Genomic DNA, 24,235 nt, shown 5'->3' with positions numbered 1-24,235 from the left:
AGAAATGCTGCAAAATGTTTTTGGTCTTCTTTATTATTACTGGGAAAAGCATGTAAAATACAGTTGTGTCGATAATCGATTTAAGGAGGTGTCAATCCTGTTAAACATTTACGCATTTGGCAGACGCTTTCCACTTTCCTATACATTTTTGTTTCTAAGTATGTGCAATCCTCTAGGATCGACCGCACATCCTCGGCTTGCTCTCATCACTGAACTCCAGGAAAGCATCGCATCCGGCCCTTCCCAAGATGGCGGCCGCTGCACGTCAAATATTTCGCAGGCTGACAGACGCAACTTCCGTTTTCAACTCCTCCTTTGTCTGGGTCGGCTCTCGGTCCTCCGCCTGGTTATTTATTTATTTCCTTTTCATTAGTGGGGTATATTTTACATATATCCATATCTCTCGGTTATTGAATGACATTCGATTCTGACACATATATGCCTAAAAGCAAATCCCCCAAAATGGATGATCTGGATTACAGTAAGTCGAGCGGGTTTTATGTTGTGTTTAGTGCCGCATCACGCAGGGTTCGCTTGTGCATTTCATGGCTTTTACGCACTTTAAAGCGCTTCAACGTCATATCAGCTGATTGTTGTCATGTTCGGGGTTTTGCGGGTTTATTTCCTAATGCAGCTGTCACGAGCGGTAACCTTGCTGGATTCATTCACGTTTGGCCTCTTTCACTTGTTTACATCTCTATTGCCTCGTTTGGCTTTTATCATACGGCACGACGAGTAATGACACTGATGTGTGTGTGTGTGTGCGCGCCTTCAGTTTCAGGGAAACGCAAACTCAATGAAGTCATTGCAGAGATGTGCAGACTGAAGATACTTCTATGTATTCTTGACTGGACTGCTGTGTTTTCACGTCTGTCCAAATAGCAGATGGCAACCGTAGATGTTCATTCCTGACACGAATGAGCTCATGAGCTGCGAGGAATCGCGCAGGAGTGCTTGTTCGTGCCTGCAGGCATTGCTTTTGCGTTTGGCTCTGTTCTGTCGTAGCTTGCTCTCTTTAAACCACCTAACAGCAGCTGGCGTTTAAAGGCCTACCAAACAGGACCGAATGCAAACCCGTCCTGTGTCCTCGATCGCACATGATAAAGTGTACGACGTTAGACACAGGCCAGGAATTAGCATGAATAGGAGGTGTCGGTGTGGGGAAAATGACCCCGTGTCCTAATTCAGTGCCCCTGTCCCTCCCTCGCAGTCCCGGCGGACCTGAGCCCGGAGGAGCGCTCCGAGCTGGAGGAGATCCGCCGCAGGAAGGGAGCTCTGCTTCTCGAGATCCAAAGACTGAAGGAGGAGCTCAGGGAAGCCATCATCGAGGTGGAGGGTCTGGAGAGCAGCACTGAGGGCAGGTTAGTATAATAATAGAATAAAACCCTTCCCGATGTTTGTGTGGCATTTTCACATGTGTATCAGATGCATGTTGTGAGACACGCGGTGTAAATAGCACATGTGTACCAGACTGGTTGACTTCATACTGCTTTACTATACCTGAAGGAGTATATTGGTACCAAATGTCATTCAGACACACGGCGTGTTAAGCGTCATTTATTAAAGTCCTCCTTCGTCTGTATTTGCCTTTGATTCCAGTTCGTGTCTCGTGATGGGTAACTTGGGCCAGAAAAGCAAACACGTACACATTCCCTCTGTGCTTATGTAAACAGTAAAGACATTTACATGAGCTTAAAGTGTTCAGTTGGTATGTATATACAGCTGCAGAAACAATTAAGAGACCGTCTTCTCTTCACAGGTCTGTCAACTACTAACAACATTTCTCGTAATTATTTTATCTGCAGAAATGAACACTGGAGAAATGAACAGCAGAGATGCTCTTTTTTTCATAGTTCATATTCACTTTTAAGCAATACAATAGTAATATTGCTACATGTATCAAGGATAAGTTTTTATCCGTTTTACGTCGCTGTTGGATGACTTTGTCACTTCCTGAGGTTTGATTTTCTTGAAATTGAACAAACACTTGACTGGAATGGCCACACTACATCTCAAAATGGTGATTTGAAATGAAAATGACGGTCTCTTATTTTTTCTGCAGCTGTATATGAGCTGGGAAGGTAAAGACAGCATCGTTCACACAGTTCAATTAAAAACCGACACGTGTGTGCTATGTAAACAAAACTGCATTGAATAGCTAGTTGTTGTCTGTGGAACTCGAGCAGAATTGATCTTCTGTGTCATCATGTGGTTTTAAACCCAGATGGTGTTTTTCTGTCTGCACTCTTTTTTATGAGATTTTATGTATGAATACCACCATTCAAGAGTAAGACTTGTTGGTAAATACTGTCAACAGACACTGACAGCGTGACAAAGTACATAAAAACAATACTGACTTCGTCTCTTTTTTATAGTAAAACTTTACAAAAGAGTCGACATGTGGCTATGGGGAGAAAAAAATTCAACATGGACCCGAAAAAGGTACAGAAAAAAATCTGTTTTTTGATATGTCATTTTTTATTTCATTTGAATAATAATATTAAAATAAATATCTTTAGTAATATGATGATATGACTAGAATGTAGTATGAAATATACTGTGAAAAGCACTGTATTTGTATCATGTTTACATGTGGATTGAAGTTGATGAAGTGATGTTCATCTGTGTGGTTTTGGCAGGGCATTGTGTTTCTGGTGGAGAATGAGCTTCTCAGACACACTCAGGAGGACATTGCTCAGTTTCTGTACAAAGGAGAAGGACTGAATAAAACTGCAATAGGAGACTATCTGGGTGAAAGGTAAAGTCCGGCTGTATTAAAGGAATTATTATCAATGTGACATTCCTCCAGCGTGTTGTTCGCTTTTCGGAAGAGAGGACATTGACTAAATTTACGTTTGCACACCAATGATGCAATTCTTTCCAATAATCAGAGTAAGGACTTAATCGCAGTAACATGTGCATGACGTGAGAACGCCTCTTTGCTCCCATTTACATGAATGTTATTGGTCTGATTATTTGCTATAATACAAAGCACAAACGATGAGCACAGATACAGTAGGTGTGTGTTACTGGCCATTCGTGTCAAATGCAAAACACTTTATGTGGATTTATGTGGATGTATTTTATGGTTATTCGGTGCCGTGATGAATATAGAAATATGATGGAAAATGTCTCCTCAACGGCGGTGCACGCTGTATCTGTATGAAGATCAGGAGCAGAGACTGCTGACAGCGAGTCGTGGTAACGGTTAAACTTCAGACTGTCATGTTTACCACGATTTTGCGCTTAAAGGGGTACTTCACCCAAAAATGAAAATTCTGTCATCATTTACTCACCTTATTAATCGCTGGCAGATTTTTCCCCCATTGACTCTCATTGTAGGGCAAAAATCAATGTTAGTAAAAAGTGCCCCAGATCTACATTCTTCAAAATGTCTTCTTCACAGTCAATGTTTTGGTGATGACAGAAGCAGTAGAAAGTGTTTTATATTATATCATTTTTTGCTCTTTCTGTATCTCTTCTTCAGAGATGACTTCAATATTAAAGTATTGCAGGCATTTGTGGATCTTCATGAATTCACAGATCTCAACTTGGTACAAGCCCTTCGGTAAGAGGACACATTTCCTTAAATCTTTTACATTTATTTGAAACCATGTTACAGTCTATGCACTATTGAATTATTATCGTATATGACGTGCTCACGTGTGTGTCTTTCTGCTTTGTGCAGCCAGTTTCTGTGGAGTTTTCGGTTGCCAGGAGAAGCTCAGAAGATCGACAGGATGATGGAGGCCTTTGCTCAGAGATACTGTCATTGCAATCCTGGGGTCTTCCAGAGCACAGGTGAAACATTTTAAAGGAATTTCCGAGCAATCGTTTGACTTGTGTAGATGTCGCAGTCCTCAAGCTTCACATTCTGCCCGCAGACACCTGTTACGTGCTATCGTTTGCCATCATCATGTTGAACACCAGTCTGCACAACCCTAATGTGCGGGACAAGCCAACGGTGGAGCGCTTCATCAGCATGAATAGAGGCATTAATGATGGTGGAGACTTACCAGAGGAGCTGCTCAGAGTGAGTGTCCATGTGCTTACGTGATGAGCGGCCTTTCTAAAGGTTGCTGTCATTTTAAATCTCATTGGACATCTTGGTGACCCCAAATGTTTTTTCAGAACCTGTATGACAGCATCAAGAATGAGCCTTTTAAGATCCCAGAGGATGATGGGAACGATCTGACGCACACTTTCTTTAACCCTGACAGAGAGGGCTGGCTCCTCAAACTGGGTGAGTCCCTCCTGCGCTTTTTAACCGGTGCTTTCCGGCCGATCCGTGAATTGATATAACGCTCTCTTATTGCCATTGCATGATTTCCTGGTATCTCATTGCTGCGCTTCGCACTGTATTCCTTAAAAACAAAGTGGTTGAAACGTTGACATTCTTTTTGCATGGCGAGCTCTGTGGTCTCTCAAGCACTAAACGCGTTTCAATCTATCTCCCCCTCTCCTTGTGTCTTCTTCTCTCTTTCCTGTGGCGACCCCACTTTCCTTTTCCTGATCTCTTCTGGCTCCCGCTCTGCTTGACCTTATTCTGCTGCTGCTGATGTTCACCCTGCAGGAGGTACGTACATTCCTTCTTGCCTTATAAGAGCACATCAGAGAGAAGGGCTTCTAAGCACAGTGACACTAGAACTGAATGATGTTAGCGTAGCAAACCGCTATGGTTTACTATTTTGGGATCCTTCAAAGGAGGCACACACTTTTGGGAAAAAACATTCATCTTATAGTATTAAACATCACAGAGTACATTTGCAAATTCACCTACAGTTGTGTTCAAAATAATAGCAGTGTGTCTAAAACAGTGATTAAAGATCAGAATCCTCATAATAACTTTTGATGTCAATACACAAATGCATTGAAAGAACTGCACATTCTGTTCTAAATCAAAACATGAAGAAAAAAGTATCAAATTTGTTATTACTGTACTGAAAGTGTTAGGCTGTTCAAAAAATTAGCAGTGTCTGTATTTCTCTTTACAAAGTCAAACATTTACTGTATAAAATGAAAAAGGCTTGAAGATTTATCTCTGAACTAATATTTAGTATAGCCACTGTTTCTGAGTTTCTTCATTACATTTACATTTACATTTAGTCATTTGGCAGACGCTTTTATCCAAAGCGACTTACAGATGAGGAAACATTGGAAGCAATTATAACAACATAGGCAACGAAAAATACATAAGTGCATCAAACTAGTCCATTAAAGCCTAGCACAGTATAAAAGCTAAGAATAGCGAGGTTAGTAATCATTTCTTTTTGTTTTTTTTTGTTTTTTTTTTTTTAAAGAAGGAAAGGGAAGAGAATTAGGAAAAACTCAATCAGCAACGTGTTGACGGAAGAGATGCGTTTTTAGGTGTTTTTTAAAGATGGCAACCGAGTCTGCTGATCTTGTAGCAGCTGGTAGATCATTCCACCAATGTGGAACAGATCCAGTGAAGGTACGGGAGAGTGACTTTTTTCCTTTTTGGGATGGTACCACTAGTCGTTGTTCCTTTGCAGACCGCAGTGATCTGGCAGGAACATAGATCTGCATTAGCGAGTGGAGATACGATGGTGCAGATCCGGTGTTGGTCTTGTAGGCCAGGAGCAAAGCCTTGAACTTTAACCTGATGAAGAGCGGAGTTACATGCGCTCTCTTCGGTTCATTGAAGACCACTCTTGCCGCCGCATTCTGGATCATCTGGAGAGGTTTGATTGTGCAAGCAGGAAGTCCAGCCAGAAGCGCATTGCAATAATCCAGTTTGGACAGGACAAGAGCCTGGACTAGGACTTGCGTAGAGTGCTCCGATAGGAATGGTCTAATTTTCCTAATGTTGTAGAGGATGAATCTACAGGACCGGGTGGTGCTGGCAACATGACTTGTGAGGTTAAGCCGATCATCGATTACCACTCCCAGGTTTCTGGCTGTGCTGGACGGTGTAATCGTTGATGAGCCTAGTTGAATGGCAAGGTTGTGGTTAATCTTTGGGTTGCCCGGGATCACAAGCAGTTCCGTTTTTGCAAGGTTTAGCTGCAGGTGATGATCCTTCATCCAAAGCGAGATGTCACTAAGGCATGCCGCGATGCGAGCAGCGACCGTCGGATCGTCCGGTTGAAATGACAAGTAGAGTTGTGTGTCGTCCGCATAGCAGTGATAGGAGAAGCCATGCTTCTGAATGACCGAGCCGAGGGATGTCATGTAAATGGAGAAGAGTAGCGGTCCAAGCACTGAGCCCTGTGGCACCCCCGTGTTGAGCTGTTGGGACGCGGAGACCTCATCTCTCCAGGATACTCTGAATGACCTACCCGAGAGGTAGGACTCAAGCCATTCATGGAGTTGATCAACTTCTGACACCTGTGAACAGGTCTTCCAGCCCAGGATCATTGTACTACAGACCACAATTCCTCTGCATTTCTTGCTTTTGCCTCAGAAACAGTGTTTTTGATGTCACCCCACAAATTCTCTATTGGATTAAGGTGTGGAGATTGTGCCGGCCACTTCATAAAGTTAATCTTGTTGGTCTGGAATCAAGATGCTGCTCGCTTACTGGTGTGTTTGGGGTCGTTCTCTTGTTGAAACACCCATTTCAAGGGCATTTCCTCTTCGGCTTAAAGCAACATGACCTCTTTACTCAAACTGATCCATGATCCCTGGAATCCGATAAATAGGCCAACCACCATAGTATGAGAAACATCCCCATATCACGATGCTGTCTTCACAGTGTACTGTGGCTTGATTCCAGTGTTTGGGGGCCGTCTGACAAACTCTCTGCGACAAAATTAGCTTTGGCTAATTGTAACCTCTTCAGCACATGTTGATTTTTCAACAATGAGACTTTGAGGGGGCTTTTTGCCGATAGCTTGGCTTTACATATGTGTCTTCTAATCACATATGTCATCTAACCAATATAGATATTACGCCTCAAAGCGAAGATGTCACCGATCACTATCTTATAACGGGTACTTTGTGCACGTCTGGAATCAGCCCTTTAACTCGTTATCGACAGGGTAGAACAATCACCTCCGCTACTAAAGATAGTTTCACAAAGATCTTGCCAGATCTGACTCCTTTAATAACCATACCAATAAATAACGAATCGCTCGATGTCATGACCAGGAAATTGGGCACTATTTTCTCTAATACATTAGAAGCTGTCGCACCTACGAAATCAAAAAAGATGAATGAGAAAAATATTGCACCATGGTACAATAGCTCCACTCGCGCCCTTAAAAGAGAACCTCGCAAAATAGAGCGCAAATGGATAAAATCGCAATTAGAGGTCTTTAAAATGGCGTGGAAAGAGAGTGTAAATTGTTATAAAAAGGCACTAAAAGCAGCAAAGGCTGAGCACCTTTGTAACCTCATAGAAACCAACAAAAACAATCCAAGGTTTCTATTTAGCACAGTCGCTAAATTAACAAATAAACAGACATCAACTGACCTGGCTATTCCGCCGCACCTCGGTAGCAATGAATTAATTATATTTTTTACAGAGAAAATCGAAAACATTCGCGACAAAATAGTAAAAACTCAACCTCCAAATCTGTCCTATGAATCACCAACCATCGCTCCAAAAAATGGCTACAGCGCTTTTCATCTATAAAACAGGAAGATTTAACCTACAACTTGCTTATTAGACCCCATACCAACTAAATTATTAAAAGAGCTACTACCTGTTGCAATTGAGCCCATTTATAACATTATCAACTCGTCAATTAATCTAGGCCATGTCCCAGGACCCTTTAAGATGGCCGTCATTAAGCCTCTAATCAAGAAACCAAACTTAGATCCAAATGAACTTGGAAACTATAGACCGATTTCAAATCTCCCATACCTGTCTTAAATACTAGAAAAAGTAGTGTGCACTCAGTTGTGCTCTTTCTTACAAAATAACAACATGCACAAAAAATTTCAGTCAGGCTTTAGACCGCATCATAGCACTGAAACTGCGCTCGTTAAAATTACAAACGATCTGATTATAGCATCAGATAAAGGTAACATCTCACTCCTGGTCCTGCTTGACCTTAGTGCTGCGTTCGATACCGTAGACCATAACATACTTCTAGATCGCTTACACAATTATACCGGTATTGAGGGACAGGCACTACAATGGTTCATATCTTGAAAATCTGTCCATTTAAGTGGGGAATCATCAAATCTAACGCAAGTAAATTATGGATTACCTCAGGGATCGGTTCTGGGACCTGTGCTGTTCTCCATATACATTCTGCCCCTCGGAAACATTATTAAAAACATGGAATTAGCTTCCATTGCTATGCAGATGATACTCAGCTATATATCTCATCAAGACCAGATGATTCCCCCCAGCTATCCAAATTGGCAGAGTGCATTGAAGATATAAATCATTGGTCCGATAAGTAATATTTCTGTTTTATTAGAATTTAAGAGAAGGAAATTACAGGTCATCCAAAGACACGTAAACCGAATATTTCTGATTATAAACTGCAAGTAGAAGGATGTACTGTTACTCCAACTAATACAGTAAAACATCTAGGCGTTATATTAGACAGCAACCTGTCATTTCAAAATCACATCTCAAATGTCACAAAAACAGCCTTTTTCCACCTAAGAAATGTTGCCAAGTTACGAAATATTCTATGTGTTGCTGACACGGAGAAGCTTATTCATGCATTTATGACCTCAAGACTTGACTACTGTAATGTGCTACTTAGTGGTTGTCCTGCATCATCAATAAACAAACTACAGTTAGTTCAGAACGCAGCTGCCAGAGTTCTAACCAGGTCCAGAAAATACCATCACATAACCCCAATGTTATCAACCCTTCACTGGCTACACATTAAGTATCGTATTGACTTTAAAGTTCTTTTAATCACTTATAAAGCCTTAAAGGGTTTAGCCCCTACCTACCTAACAGAGCTTCTATCACACTACAACCCATCACGCTCTCTAAGATCTCAAAACTCAGGACTTTTGATAATACCTAGAATAACTAAATCCACCAAAGGGGGTCGAGCTTTCTCATACGTAGCACCTAAACTCTGGAATAACCTTCCTGACACTATTCCAGGATCAGACACACTCGCCCAATTTAAATCTAGATTAAAGACACATCTTTACAGCCAAACATTCACTTAATGCAAAATATGCAAAATAAACCACCAGGAGATGCTGACATTAGATATTATTTACTAGGGCTTTTTATAACAAGTTAAACTTCATGTTCTGTGTTTTACCTTTTTTGTGTTTTTCTTATTTTCCCCTGTTAAGCTGCTTTGGAACAATGCAAATTGTGAAAAGCGCTATATAAATAAAATTGAATTGAATTCTAATTGTTACAGTACTCGCAGATAACATCAGACTTTCTCCGATCACCCTGGAACTGATCATTGGCCGAGTCTCTGCCATTTTGGCTTTACTTCCATCCATTCCAATGGTAGTTTTCCGTTTTCTTCCGCGTCTTTCTGGTTTTGGTTGCCATTTTAAAGCATTTGATATCATTTTAGCTGAGCAGCCGATCATTTTTTTAATATGTTTTTCCCTTTTATTCAAAGTAGGCTGCTCTGGGTTCTGGAACGATCCATTTTACTCAGATTTTCAGAGACAAATGCACAGTACCTTCGTCCTTAAATAAGGTCCTCTTGTTTGACACCAGTTTTTTCACAGAATGATTGACCTCTCTAATTGAACTACACACTGCTATTATTTTGAACACGCCCCTTCAATTAATGATCCAGTTACACAGAATTCGCAGCATGCATGTCATGAATGTTGGTTTTCTATTACTCTACTAAACATACTAGTACAGTATTTGCCATATAGAAATATAATCTCTGCCCAAAACAGCGATCTGATTAGTGATGTTGGACTACGATCATTTTGATATGTAGGTATAGCGTCACCATCAGGGTATGTCAGTTGTACACGCACACAGAGGAATGTATTGTTTGGTTTGCCCTGTTTTACAACTCTAATCCAGTTTATAATCTTCTTTCTCAGGAGGACGCGTGAAAACATGGAAGAGACGGTGGTTCATTCTGACAGATAACTGCCTCTATTACTTTGAGTACACAACAGTAAGTCACAGCTATGTCACAAGCTAGATGATGTACATCACAGTATAACCCTGAGAGGGGATAATTACTTGACTGGGTAATATTGATTCGAGTTTAAAATGAAATCGTTTTAGAAGGTGAAAATTGCAGTCAAACATTGCCATGTCTTTTAAGAATACGCTTGAGCAGTGCAGAAATAAAGCATAAAGACAGAGAAAGTGAGAACAAAATGGGATGTTTTTTTCTAATTTATTTATGGGAAGGCCTTATTGTGCAAGTGATAATCTCAGCATTTGAACGGAACTGAATTGTCCTGTCCACTGACTCTTTAACTTTGTCTGTGTGTAGGATAAGGAGCCCAGAGGCATCATTCCTTTGGAGAACCTGAGTATCCGTGAGGTTGAAGATCCTAGAAAGCCTGTGAGTAAAACCAATTGCACAGTCAAATGTGGAAAAATGGCTGCGTTTCATTAAGCCAATTCATAATGTCTTGCATTTATGCAGTTCATTTTTAATCAAGGAAATGTTCCATTAATAAACTGGTCATAAATCGATTACAAAAAAGAACTCCCGACAAGAAGGTACGGACTTAAAATACAATGGTAACACATTCGCCAAATACATTTTTCCATGTGTATAGAGAAAGTGACTTTGCAAAACTGTACCGACTGATCTCGTTATATAGCTTTTGGAATGTTATGTTGGTCGTCCTGAAATGTCTTTCCTAGTCTGTCGTCTAAAGCTCAGTATATATTCATGCTACTTGTCGGTTTTCATTTATACTTTTGCGTTGTTGTACACGTCGAAAGACAATGAAAACTAGGCGTCCATTTATCTTAACTAATTCTAATGTTCAATTCACAACTTTGGATGAAAACATTGTTGTTCTAGAGGTTGGCTCTATGTTGTTGCATTCTCTTCTCTGTAGAACTGTTTTGAGCTGTATATCCCCAATAACCGTGGACAGCTCATTAAAGCCTGCAAGACTGAGGCTGATGGCAGAGTGGTGGAGGGAAATCACATGGTCTACCGGATCTCAGCCCCCACCCCAGAGGAGAAAGATGAATGGATCCACAGCATCAAGTAAGAAGTTTTTTAAACAGACCAACAACCAAGAACATTAAACAAATATTTTTAAGATTTAACTATATATATCAAGAAACATACAGTGAGTGAAATAATGATTTGATCCTCTGTTGATTTAGTAAGTTTGTCTGCTTACAAAGAAATGTAGGGTCTATCATATTTATGGCAGGTTTCTTTTAACTGATAGAGACAAAATATCAAACAAAAAATCTGGTGGAATTTTCTTTTTAAGGTTATAAATTGACGTGCATTTCAGGCAGTGAAATAAGTATTTGATCCCCCACCAACAAGCCATAATTCTGGCTCCACAGATTGGTTATGTGCCTATATGGACCACAGATTAGTCCTATCACTTTAAGAAAGTAGTCCTAAATCAGCTTGTTATATAGCATGTAAAGATGCCTGCCAACAGAGTCTGTATCTTTAATTTCAACCTCTCCACCACCATGGTCAAGACCAAATAGCTTTCAAAGCATGTCCGGGACAAGATTGTAGACCTGCACAAACCTTGACTAGGCTACAGACAGAAGCTTGGTGAGAAGGAGACAACTGTTGGTGCCATTATTTGGAAATGGAAGAAATACAAAATAACTATCAATGACCTTGGTCTGGAGCTCCCTGCGAGATTTCCCCAACGGGGTAAAGACGATCATGAGAAATGTCAAAGATCATCCCAGAACTACAGGGAAGAAGCTGGTTAATGATTTCAAGACAGTTGGGACCACAGTTAGCAATCAAACCATTGGTAACACGCTATACACAATAGATTAAAATCTTGAAGCACCCGCAAGGTCCTCCTGCTCAAGAAGGCCGGTCTGGCTCGTCTGAAGTTTGACAATGAACATCACAGGATTCAGAGAAGGCTCTGGAGAATGTGCTGTGAGATCAAAATTGACTCCTGTTTTTGGAGGGAGAGCAATGCTGACTATGACCCCAAGAACAGCATCCCTACAGAGAAGCTCAGTGTTGGAAACATTATGCTTTAGGGCTTTTTCTCTGCTCGGGTACAGGATGACTTCACCTCATTGAGGGGCCGAGGGACGGGCCCATGTACCTCCTCCCCTTAACTAGATCACTGAAGATGGGTCGTGGAGGTCCCTTTAACATGACAAAGCCCCAAAATTGCCAAGACAAACAAAGAGTGGCTTGAGCAGAAGCACATTAAATGTCCTAGCCAGTCTCTAGACCCCAGTCCTATAGGAAAGTGTGAAGGAGGCTAAAACTCCAATCTGCAGAGCAACAGCTAAGAAACCTTAAAGATTCACAGATGAGTGGAATCAAATGTATCCTGACACATGTGTAAACCTGGTGACCAACTATCAGAAATGTCTGACCTCTGTACGTTGTGGAGAACCTTGTTGGCTCCTGTTTTTTTGTTTTATATTCTGTCTCTATCAGATAAAATAAACCTACCATAAAAATTATAGAGCCTTCATTACTTTGTAAGCAGCCAAACCTACTAAATCGGCAGGGGATCAAAAAATTATTTCACCCACTGTATATAAGATATAAGATGATAAAATGAAATCGAAAGCAGTTACATCTTACGAACTGGTCTATAGTTTTAGGTAATTATAGGCTAGATAAGTCTAACGTTACTAGTATTGGTTTGCTTAGGATTTCAGTTCACTTTTGTTGCAAGTCATGGTTCACACCTGTGATGTAAATGTTTGGCTTTTAGGCTGGCTGTTTTAAACTTAACGAAGGCATAAGCTCCTGAATATATCCTGCCCCACTTTTTTGAACAGGAAATTCATAAGAAAATACTATTCACAGAATACACTGAACAAGAAATGATTTTCTGTCCTTTTTTGCATCAGATCTGCTGTGAGCGTAGACCCCTTCTACGAGATGCTTGCAGCCAGGAAGAAACGCATTTCGTTAAAGAAAAAGGAAGAGCAGCCCTAAAACCAAATTTCCAAAATCTTACAGTCATCCTACTCTAGCGGCAGAACAAAAGCCTCCATTTTCTAAGTAGAACGAGAATCATCCCTCTCTGTTTCCATCACGGTAGCTCTTGTCCTGCCACCTGAAGACTCTGTAATGTTGGTCAATGGATAGATGGATCTCGTTGGCAAGATCCTAAATACAGAAACATCTTCGGTCTGTCCTGTACAATTATTCATTCTTATTCATTTAAACTTTTTCATTCATAGTTCTGCTGTTCTCCACATACATCTACTACACCTGTACACTACACAGTGTTATATATCCTTCTTAACGCTAGGCTATCATACTATATATTGCTGACATTTTATATGGTCTACACTACAAAGAATCACCTTACTAAAAATAGTTCAATCAAAAATTCAAAATCTATTATCATTTACTCTCCAAATCTCTATACTGTATGTTATCCCAAAGGAGAGGCTGTTTTTCTCCACAGCGGAACAGTGAATGGAGACTGTAGGGTTTAATATTGAGCAAAGTATGCAAAAAGCACTACATTCCATGAAAAATTCTGTAAAAATCTAAACTTCCTCCTTTGCTCTCCTTGTTGTGTATATGAACTAAACTCTTTGGAATGACATTGTGGTAAATGATTCTAGAATTTAAATTTGTGGGCGAAGTATATGTTGAATCTTTCTGCAGTTCATTGGCCTTTATCTGTGTTCTCCTTGCACACTTTCTCACCTCTTCATTGGTTGGAGTGGACGGTTGGGTTTTTACCTCTTTAATTTCCTCTCTCTTTACCGCTGCTCTCGCATTTGACCACCAGTCTTGCTATTTACAGCATCATACTGTGAACCTCTTACACATTACAGGGTAGATGACCATACAGCCTGATGTATCTCACCATCATCAGGGACAGATCTAACATGGCCTTTCTCATAGCCGAGCTTCTCCAACTGTTTAGACCGTGTTACTGATGTTGCACGTACTAAAGGCTTTAGTTGGTCTGGTATTTACTGACTGGGTCTATTCTGGCTGTCTTAACTGACACTATCTCTTATGAACTTGTGTTATAAATGAAGATGTAAATGAAGGTCATTGCGATCCACACATATCAAATTGAGAAGGATGACTTTGCCATCACTTCACCTAGCCGTTTTGGCCACTTGAAGCATGCGGTATCATGTTGCTGTGTTGAGGGAGTAATACTGTTATACTCTGGCAGGGGTGTGGTTTATTAATACAGGCCCAAGAATGAAAGCGTAATGCTTGTGACATCATTTCCTGTGAAGTTTTATCCATTAAGATGAATTTATTAAATGTGAGTCCTTAAATGTAAGAAAAGAGCCTTAAAGTCCCTGCGCTGCTTTTATTGAATGTTCTTGCAATGGTCTGAACTAAACCACTAAGATATGGGGCAGAATTTGACAAAAAAACAAATTTCAGAAGGTAAAGCCTACTTTAAAATCTATATTTCAAATACTATCAGGTCGGTTAAATAGTTTTTTTTTTTTCATGTAACTGTGATCAGAATTGGGGTGTTTTACATTACAGTAATGATGCTTTCTTTTGTCACGTTGTTGTGAAATATGATCCGGACATGAGGCCAAGTGTATTGTGCTCTGTACCCCACAAACTAATGTTAAAAATGATTTGAATCATTCCCGATGTGCCAGATGTAGCAGTGACCCATATATGAATCTGTTTTACTGCTTGTGTGAAACACTAGTCACTCCTCTGACTCAACGCCAGTCAGTTTGAAGGAGTTTTATGGCAGCTTTTTTCAATGTACCATATGCATATGTATGCATTTTTTCTGTTTGTACATAGACGTTGTTATGTTTGTTTACAGAAACACAAATTGATAGCATTTTTTAATTTATTGTTTTTTTTATTAAGTATAAGAATAGAGATTGCATGTTGTACTGCTGAATGGAAGCATCTTTTGTAACGGTTTGATCTAATGTCAATATTTTGGGCATGTGTAAAGTCACTATTAGCGTTCCGTATTTTGAAAGGGTAAACATCTCTTGTTAGTTAACAAATTGGCATTGCAGTCAATATAGTCTACGATAAGAGACTAACATCTAAAATGTGAACAAATGTTTCAATAGTAGTGAAACATTGAATGTTTAAAAACACAAGTATGGAACACTAATAGCGCTCTGAGGTCTCTAACATACTAGCCGCTCTGTTTAAATTTGCTAATAATGAAAGACGTGATAATGAAAATTATTTAGCAATGCAATTTGACTTGTGTTTTTAACCATATTCGTATAAAGCTTCACTATATTAATGGATGTCTTTGACATTAAGGCCTTTGGAGATGTCTAGATGTCCATGTCTAGGGCACTTTAGTTTTGACTACATGACAGCTTGATTGACTCTCTAGTGCCCTCCTCCAGTATGAATAGAACTGCAGTTCTTAACTGGTTTAAGCTTTGCTGCATATGTAAAAGGTGATGATACAAAGCATCTGTATAATCATTTGGAGTTAAATATGCTTTACATTGTATTGTATGCTAACCCACAGGATGTATATGACTGATAGAGATCTCAAGTGACTCCAAGTGTTAAATAGGATCAACTGCTGACTGCAAAGTTCCTATGTATAAGCTATGTGTTTAAACTAACAGTTAAGGCATGATGTGGTCTGATGAAGAGAGCCGAATGATTTTCATTGACTTGAATGCGTTCTAAGGGCATTTTTACTGAGATGTGCAAAAGGTGCCAAAGTCTGTGAATACAATAGGACAAATGAAAGCAGTTCTTTCTTCTGTCTCCTCTGGGTTTCGAGCGAAATCTGTAGATTGGTCACAGAAAGGTACAGATTGGTGGAAAATTCTTCATGTAGCAAATCAAAAACTCAGTTATGGTACACTGGTGCCAATCCACTCTAATAAATGAAAATACGAAAACACATTTGTCTTGTTTGTATCTTACTTGTTAATCGTTCTGTTTGGAAAAATCACATTTTTGCAAATGTATGGCATGCCGTTACTATTATTTTTATGACTACCGTTACATTTCTGTGTAAACCATTTACAACACTATATCACATAACAACGCCATGGAACAATGGTATCATCTACACTAACATCTGTAGTTTGTTGGATTAGTGCAATGTCTACATCTGTCCTATAGGGGTGGCAGACTTAACTTGGTCAAAGTAGATCTTCATATGCATAAGCAATAGGAATGTTCACGTGTCTCTCAAAAATAAGAAAATACTATGCGTCCAAATCTTTGACCAGCACTACCGTTCATATAGAAATTATACTGTGATAAATTATACTTTTGTCTATGTAGCCGGTCCCTCTCCGCGGGCTTCGACCGACGTCGGTCCGAATGGGAGACGGGCGCTCTAACGAGGAGGCTAAAGACCGCAGTCTCTATAGCGTCTGTCACTAGAGCGTCTCTGTTGGTCGGGGAGTGAGACTTACACACTGCACAGCTCTTCACTAGCTTGCACCCGTTACATCTAGAATTAGCAAAAATGTTCCCTGGGCTCTTCTTAGCTGCTTTTCCTTCATTGCTAACATTAAAGTATATGGAAATGAGTTAAGTGACTGGAATTTAGCAGCTGGGACCTTTCGGACACGTGTCATGATTAAATGTCTTAGGTTGGTCCTATTGCTATTATTAGAACCTAAGACAGAGCTGCCATCTATCTGAGAACCTAAATCATTCAGTTTGGAAAGGACCCATTTCATTTATGCAATCCTGAAATCAGTTTGTCCCTTGAAAAGTCCAGTGATGTAAGGTTTGTTGTTTATAAAATGCAGTCCTTTTATTGGATATCTGCATATAAAACAGTAAATGAAGAGTAAATGGTAAGGTGCACAACAAATATAATGGAAATCAGTCTTTTCAATGAATAATACAATTACAGGTGTCAAGACAGACAAGCAATAAACTGAGGCTAACTGCTATCGCAACACCTGATCTAAAACTGAAAATATGTCAAAAGTATAATGAGATACGACATTATAGCCAAAGGTCCAGAACTGCATACTTACACATTTTAACATATGGATCACTTTAAAGCCTGAGAATAACCCACCAATTTTACAATGTGGCAAATTCGTATGAAGTCGTACACATTCAAAGCAATACAGAAGCCCTGCCCCTAAACTTAAGGTCACTGGCGCCAAAGCAAATCATAATACGCACAAATGAGATTGTACAAATTGATACGCATCAACCACCTTGTAAAATAGTTTTTGCCATGAGATTCTCTAAAGATGTGTTACTCTTTGGTATTGCTGTATCTTTTGTAGATTCTTCTTACAGAAAAAGAATCCAAACTCTCTCAGATGTATATTATACAATGTTTTAACCTGGTTTCACACACTCAATTTCTAATCTGTGTTTACATATATCCAAGTTATGATAATGTCATGCATTTGAAACAAAAGTGCAATTAAAGTTTTAAAAAAAGTTCAGTAAGAGAAGAATATCTACTTTAAAGGTTACAACCCAACACAAAACTTGAAATTGTAAAGGTCATGAAGTCATTTGTTTCTCATATAAACAGAAGGCAATGCATTATACTGTTGTAGAGTTTAGCATTAAAATAGGTTTCAAGTCATTGAGTTTTTCAAAATAATCTTTAAATCTAAATTACATTTTGCAGTTCAGAAACAGCAAATCCGTGTTCTTTTGCATCTGGGCTTTAGTGACAGGGGTCAAAGGGGTATTTAGTGACTCCTCCGTGCAATTCCACGATCGACTCCGACCAGGCGACAATGTCACCAGTGTTATGGCTACCACAAATAGCTAGGTTGTAGACATCATGGGATGTGAGAACATGGGACCACATCTGCACATCAGAGATTTCGCCAACAAATGCCTGTGTAGCATCAAAACGACCTCCCAGTGTGTCCTGGAGAAAAAACAAGAGCGTTTTATGGTAAAGTATTTGAGATATGCAAAACCATGCTTTCTCACTTGAGGATATGTGGGCTTTTGGCCCTCATAAATAATTTAATTTGACTTTTTCGTGTAATTATCTCTGAAGACAAATTATTACTTCTATTTAAGAAAATGTGAGCATTGCATTGACAGTTACTTGCAAACCTTATCACCTATCTTATCTATTTCCTTATCGCTACGTAATTCAAAATCTATCAAGAATAAATAAGAATGAAATCCTTCTGTGTAGTCCTGTCACCTGTCCTTGTGTCAGTGTCAAACATTGGATTGAAGTAACCATTAAAGGAGAGAATATAAATACAAAATACTTTGAGTACAACAGAGTTCTATCAGCAAAATCAAACAAAAATTGAAATTTCATAAATACAGAATTATGCTTTAATGAATTTTATGCGTTGCTGGACATAAAACTCTGCCGGGGGACACAGGCCTCTTGTTACTTTGCTGCCGCACACACCATGCTCAAAACACCATTTAATGCTTATGTTTGATAAAAATGATGTAGTTTGGAAGTTGTTATTTACGCTTGGTATCGCAGTCTAAATTCCAAATATTGGAGCGACAAGTTTAGCCAAGTAACGGTTCTTCTGGGATTCCTTTGATTGTAATCAAAAATATTCTACAGGCTCTCTATTGTTTGTGAATGTCTACCGGAAGTTCAGTTGGGGGTCACACAAGTGCACATGCACTTTGTCTATCCACTGACAAAGAGGGAAAATTGTGAACCTAAACTTGAGTTTATACTGAGGCAGAGCCGAAGAAACACACTGGGGCGGAGCAAAGCAAGACCGTCATGTCTATGTGCCGGGATTCGGCCCCAGGCGGCCCTGGCCCAGTTGAAACCCTCTGTGTATGAGCAAAATCCAATTTGAGTTGTAAGTTGGACTTTTACCTGTTCCTGTCCCAGTATAAAGACCCCTCCAGGTTTGATGGGGTGCCAGGGTGAGAGATTTTCCCCTGAGCCCCTCTTTACTCCATCTTGGTAGGCCTCCCACAGGCCGTCCCGTGTTGACCATGTGACACATACATGGTGCCATTTACCATCATTCAGAGAGATTGGTAAAGTGACAGCCTGTCATCACACACATAGATAAACTTCTTTAGGTCGTCTATTACACAGAGAAATGGTTTATCTCTTTGTTTTGTAAAGTTCCTCTACTCTTATTTGAATCACAAGTTTCTCTTTGATCTATTAAAATAAAGACATATTTCATATTTAAGTTTCCAATGTTGTCAAACAGGTTCTAGTTGGATAAATATACAGAATTGTTAGATTCACAATGTTTATTTGTTCTTAGAAATGATAGCCATGTCTATAGGAGCAGGGTTGGAACTAAAGTATGCAGTAAGGTAGCTCTCCAGGAGCACAGGCTGGAAATCCCTGTGGTATATTCTGTCACTTTCACTTTTTACTCACTCTGTCGTCAACCAGCAGCTCCATCGGGTTGTTGCCCCACTCAATGAGCACCAGCTCATTGGCTTGACCAGGGACAGAGTAGGAAAACGGCGTTCCAAGTCCAGGCCCGACTCCAGCCTTGATCCACAGACACAACGTGAAGGAAAAGATCTCATGCAGCAGAGTACGCTTTACACGGCCATACATGTAGTTAGTTCGCATAGGGAAGCCGATCTGGAAAGCTTCTTTGGCTTTGCTGTTCTTTCTAGAGCCTGTGGAAATTCATATATTTTACATGTCAGGAAAGAAACAGGTCATAACACTGGCTTTTAGAACAAATCTTAAATGATTCGTAACTTGGTGGTTCACAAACTGTAACTAGCAAGGCCAAGCAGTTTGCAGTTAAAAGGCCACCTAATGTTTTAAAGCCAAGCTGAAAACTAGTCCATCAGTTACTATTTGAAGTTGGCTAGGGCTGCATTTTCAACATTCACCTGAACTTTACCTGTGTCAGCAAGCCTGTACTGTAGATGATTTAGGACTGCATCCAACTTGCTGTGCACGCCATTCGTTGCTTCTCTGAGGCCCTGTGAGTGATGCAGCGACCTCTCGAAGCCATGTCCAGGAACCCTATTGTCATAATGACCGTTGTCTTGATGTCCATTATCATGTCTGTCGTCATCATGGTGGCTGTCCTCATGGCTATCATCATGGTGATTATCCTGGTGAATGTCATCATGAGCATCGTCGCGATCGCTGTGGATTCCGTCCTCATGATGGCTGTCATCATGATCATGGCCATGGTGATCACCATCGTCATCATCATCACTATGATCGGTTAGTGATACAGGATGATGTTGTATTTGCTGTTCAAGGGCGCTGATTTTCCTCTGGAGAAGATCCTTCAGTGAACTAGAGTAAGTGGTGGAGATGTTTCTTGTCTGCAAAAACAACACAATTACAGCAGGCTAAGTAAAGTAAACTGGTTTTGCATTTAATGTGTAATTATTCGTTAATGAAACTTAAGTGCTCTTGAAAAACTTGACAATAATCACAATATTTATAACCAGGACTACTGATTTCATCTTAATACTACACATGATAATATAATAAATCATTCAATGTCAGTTGGCCTATCTGTTTCAGTTTGACACTTTTCATTTCGATAGAACTGGAATTATTAATTTAACTGTGAATTCTTTGGCCACGATTATTAAGCAGTGAATATCTGACAACCCTACTTGAGCAGTTTTGTTTCTGATTATCTAGGATAAGGACATGACAAGACAAGCTAAATAAATACGCTATATTTGATAACTTTATGTCGTTTAAATCCTCCTTTAGCCTGATCCATTTTCCAAATTACTTGTTCTCTACCTGCAGATTTTCCAGCCGTTCCTTCAAGGTCTGCAGCATCCTGCTCATCTGCTCCGGGGTGGATGAAGGTGAAGGGGTCATTTCCCCAGCCACGTGCTTTTCGCTCAGGGCGGCTTTCCCATGACGATGCCCACCATCCCCATAATGACCCAGCTCCAGTCCGTGGTTGCTATGGTGACCGTCAGGACCCGTCCACCCGAGGTGAGCTTTCTCAGGGGTTGGAAGATAGGTGTGGTGGGCCAGATGTGCAGGCGTGTGATGTGGGTGTTCGTCGATGTTGCCCGTGGCTCGGTTGAAGCCCTCACACAGGTTCAGTTTGGCAGTAAGCTCTCTGATAGTCTCCCTTTGGTCCAGGATGGTTTCCTTCTGCTGCACCAAACTCTCTCGCAGGTGCAATATTGTGGCTTTCGCTTCCTCAGATATACCAAACCAGCCGTTGCTGTTCCCGTTCGGTCCACTGTGGTGTCCATTCGTGGGGCCACTTGGTCCGCCCGCTGTCGAGAAACATCCGGGATCAGCGTCTGTGGGTATGGGGGTACAAATGAAGCGAGTGTGGGGGTTGAAGTCTGAACCTGGAATACCACTTCCAGCACATGCACAAAGACAGACAGCAAAAAGCAAGATCCACTCCCTCCCTTTCTTCAGTTGGGGTATACAGCTTGCTGGATGCAAGTTGGACATAATAGTAACTCTATTTATTCACTCTAATTAATTCACAAATTGTGAATTGCTTTAGGCCAAACAGAGATTCTATCCTAAATTTTGTTGGCTGCGTCAAGATGTATTGTCCTCTCCTCTTTAAATCCCATAAAAGTATCTCTTGCTGTGACACTCCAAGGTTGTTTGTCAGTCAGAGAGCGGTGCGTGTAATCCTCTTGTTGGCCTCCTTGTCTCAGCTCAGTGAAAGCCTAAAAGAGAAAACTAAATTAATTACCTGATAAGGCAAAAGCTCTCGGATGACAAAGATAAGAAAACATTTGAATGTGTCTCTTTAATACCTTAATTGTTTCACCTAGGCAGTACGATTGAATTGAAGTTAATTTTTTGCTTAAAGGTCTTGTTTTTCTGCTTTTCTTGTCTTGAAATTTAGGAATATAAACAAGGACACTTGAACTTGTAACTTGAAGCAGATGAAATGATGCAGGCCAAACGCTGACGTCCACACTAGTGGATGTGTCCACGTCCCAGTCTTGAGGATCAGTCAAGAACAGACCCATCATCAAGAGTCCACAGAGTATTAGTGTGTGATTGCAGCGTGTCTGTGTTGCGTGGTGAGTTCTGCACTGTGTCGTCTAGAGGCTAAACTTTGTATATTAATTGGATTAATCACAGTAAGTGCTTGAGGAACTGAAAGGATGGAGAGCTGGACAGAGTGTCCAGATGACAACTGTGTTTCATTTAAGCTTGAATTGAGATCTCTTTTTTACCAAGAGAAATATCTGAGACACATCTGAGAATTAAGCCAAATGTATGTTAAAAAGAAAGAAAAACAGTTACATTCAGAGATACAGATTAGTTAGACATTTGTCAACATTGGATGTGCACCACTCAGAACTGGATTGAAAATTACTTGAGAACAGAACACAGAATTGTGTTTTGAGTTTATGGATGCAGAGAAAAAATCTGCGATAAATGGAAATATCCAACTTTATTTGTTATTATTTAACGTCTTACGTCCAAACGGAAAGCTTTGTTTGTTCCAATTAATGTTCAAAACAATCTGTCCCAAATTCTCAACATTGATTTAACATCAAATCAATTATCTTTTCTATCTGGGCAATGTCTCGTTAACTCTATTCTAGTTTACTGCTTAAAGCTTTTGTGGTTTTTTGTGTTGGTTAATGAAACCAACACTTGGTTCAAGTGTTCAAGGCTTTTTAACATACAACCAAGGACCATCTCACCTCATCACAATTAAATGTGTAATTTGTATCATGCAATAGTTCCTCAAAGTGTCACACTCGCACACGTGTGTTAAGATCATGTGTGTCATGAGCATATAAGCCAAACCAGACGGTGTGAAGCTGTTCCCCCAGTCTCTATCAATCCTCACTTTATCTTCCTCTCTTAATCCATTTTATTAACCTGATTATCATGTCTGATGCAGGCAAAAATCCAAGTCAAAGACACACAGTTTTTCAAAGCTTCCGCTGACTCCATAAAATAATGTCCACTATTAAAGAACCATCTGGATCTTCTAAAACATGCCAGTTACACAGCAAGTGACAATATGCTAATGAAACACACGCCTAACAGCACCATATGAATATAATAATGCTGGTAGGAAGTAGGAAATATTTGTTAGATCTGGTCACAAAATAATGAACTTTTCCCGCGAGTAATAAATGGTGTTGAACAAGATTGTTCGCGTTTTTTGTGAACCCAGCCAAGGGTCTGATTACAAACCTACAATTATTTTCAACTTATCTAATGGCGTTGTAATTATTTTATATCCATTGAGTATATGCTTTATAATATTTCAGAATATATGACTCAGAAATGTTAGTTCCGCGCACACATTGAAATGACTTTGTCATTCCTGAGGTTTGTTCATGATGAAATTCAACAGAAACTGTACTGGACCTGCCACAATACATGCAGAAATGCAGGGTAAAAGCAAAAGAGGGTTTTTCCACCACAGACAGAATTTACAATGCTGCAGTAGTTAATACAAAAGCTAAAAGGTTTCAATTACTATATGGTATCTGTAACCATTTATGATTTTACAGTAGTGAGTATGAACCATGGCAGAATCTATGCTTGTCCTGATTCATTTGTGTCGCAACCCTTTTGAGATGCTCATGAAATCATTTGATACAGAAAGCCAATGATACAAACACAAAGTGTATCACATCCACCAATGTCATACGCACATAAGCTCTTTTTGCAGCTCATATCTCCTTTGTAAATTTCAGCAACAGCAAAGAATCGAGAAATTGTGTGCTAAACCAAACCCAAACCACTGAGAGATCTGCAATAGGCAAGAAATGTAATAATGATAAACAGAGACTTCATGAAATAAAACATCCTGCCAGTTTACTTTAAAGTGATAATCACAAACTTTTCATTATCGTCATTATGTAAAAAGTTATAGTACATACCTGTAAACACATCCACGTCTGTTTGTGTCCTGCGTCCTTTAACAATGTATTAATAGTCCAACTCAGTCACAAACAGCTTGTAAGGGACTTAATCAAGTGTAGGCTCTTTACCCCCCCCCCCAAGTCTACCCTACATCCGTCTTTATTCGATGGCCCCTGGATCTATTCCAACATATCAGTATCAACAGTATTTGAAATATATGTTGTTCCAAATACATACTATACTTTCTTAATAGCCTTTTCATTTGTATTTTATGTTATCGTGCAAACGCATCATTTAACACTTATTCTTGCTTTGTTTTATGTCAAACTTGTTTTTTAAGCTGCAAACACTGTAAACGCTGAGTTCTTCTCTTATTTAAAGGTCGTCTTTTGCCACATGGTGCCATAGGTCTTAATAAGATAACCAACCCAATTAC

General features: G+C 39.8%; 2 protein-coding genes across 4 annotated transcripts; one reads left to right on the top strand and one right to left on the bottom strand.

Moving 5' to 3' along the window:
- Nucleotides 1-293: 293 nt before the first annotated feature.
- cyth2 (cytohesin 2) lies at nt 294-15,926 on the top strand. The gene is made up of 12 exons (XM_079470042.1): nt 294-481; nt 1,211-1,361; nt 2,376-2,442; nt 2,640-2,758; nt 3,488-3,568; nt 3,689-3,801; nt 3,885-4,033; nt 4,132-4,243; nt 9,973-10,049; nt 10,377-10,448; nt 10,957-11,111; nt 12,935-15,926. The coding sequence occupies exons 1-12, from the start codon at nt 415-417 to the stop codon at nt 13,020-13,022; spliced, it is 1,251 nt and encodes a 416-aa protein (XP_079326168.1). The 5' UTR covers nt 294-414; the 3' UTR covers nt 13,023-15,926.
- LOC306901868 (neuronal pentraxin-2) lies at nt 14,909-24,235 on the bottom strand. Of its 3 annotated transcripts, none has more exons than XM_079470040.1 (7): nt 23,817-23,862; nt 20,716-21,623; nt 19,844-20,279; nt 19,360-19,610; nt 18,835-19,014; nt 17,635-17,892; nt 14,909-15,810 (listed from the first exon to the last, which is right to left on the bottom strand). In XM_079470040.1, exons 2-6 carry the CDS (start codon nt 21,394-21,396, stop codon nt 17,683-17,685), a joined length of 1,758 nt encoding a protein of 585 aa, XP_079326166.1. In that variant the 5' UTR covers nt 21,397-21,623; nt 23,817-23,862; the 3' UTR covers nt 14,909-15,810; nt 17,635-17,682. The 3 variants fall into 3 exon arrangements, with proteins under 3 accessions (XP_079326166.1, XP_079326167.1, XP_079326165.1); XM_079470041.1 differs by lacking the exon at nt 23,817-23,862 and adding an exon at nt 21,714-21,978; XM_079470039.1 differs by lacking the exon at nt 14,909-15,810 and having other exon boundaries at nt 15,916-17,892; nt 23,817-24,235.

Source organism: Barbatula barbatula (assembly GCF_947034865.1).
Source record: "Barbatula barbatula genome assembly, chromosome: 12".
Taxonomy (NCBI): Eukaryota; Metazoa; Chordata; class Actinopteri; order Cypriniformes; family Nemacheilidae; genus Barbatula; species Barbatula barbatula.
Note: the sequence above shows the minus strand (reverse complement) of the source record. Positions and strands in the feature narration are given on the sequence as shown.

Coding starts and splice junctions, on each gene's coding strand:
- cyth2 (XM_079470042.1), top strand. CDS start 415: ATGACATTCGATTCTGACACATATATGCCTAAAAGCAAATCCCCCAAA. Junction 4,244..9,972: donor GGGCTGGCTCCTCAAACTGG/GTGAGTCCCTCC, acceptor CTTCTTTCTCAG/GAGGACGCGTGAAAACATGG. Junction 10,050..10,376: donor ATTACTTTGAGTACACAACA/GTAAGTCACAGC, acceptor GTCTGTGTGTAG/GATAAGGAGCCCAGAGGCAT.
- LOC306901868 (XM_079470039.1), bottom strand. CDS start 21,396: ATGTCCAACTTGCATCCAGCAAGCTGTATACCCCAACTGAAGAAAGGG. Junction 20,280..20,715: donor AACGGCTGGAAAATCTGCAG/GTAGAGAACAAG, acceptor TTGTTTTTGCAG/ACAAGAAACATCTCCACCAC. Junction 19,611..19,843: donor GTACAGGCTTGCTGACACAG/GTAAAGTTCAGG, acceptor GAATTTCCACAG/GCTCTAGAAAGAACAGCAAA.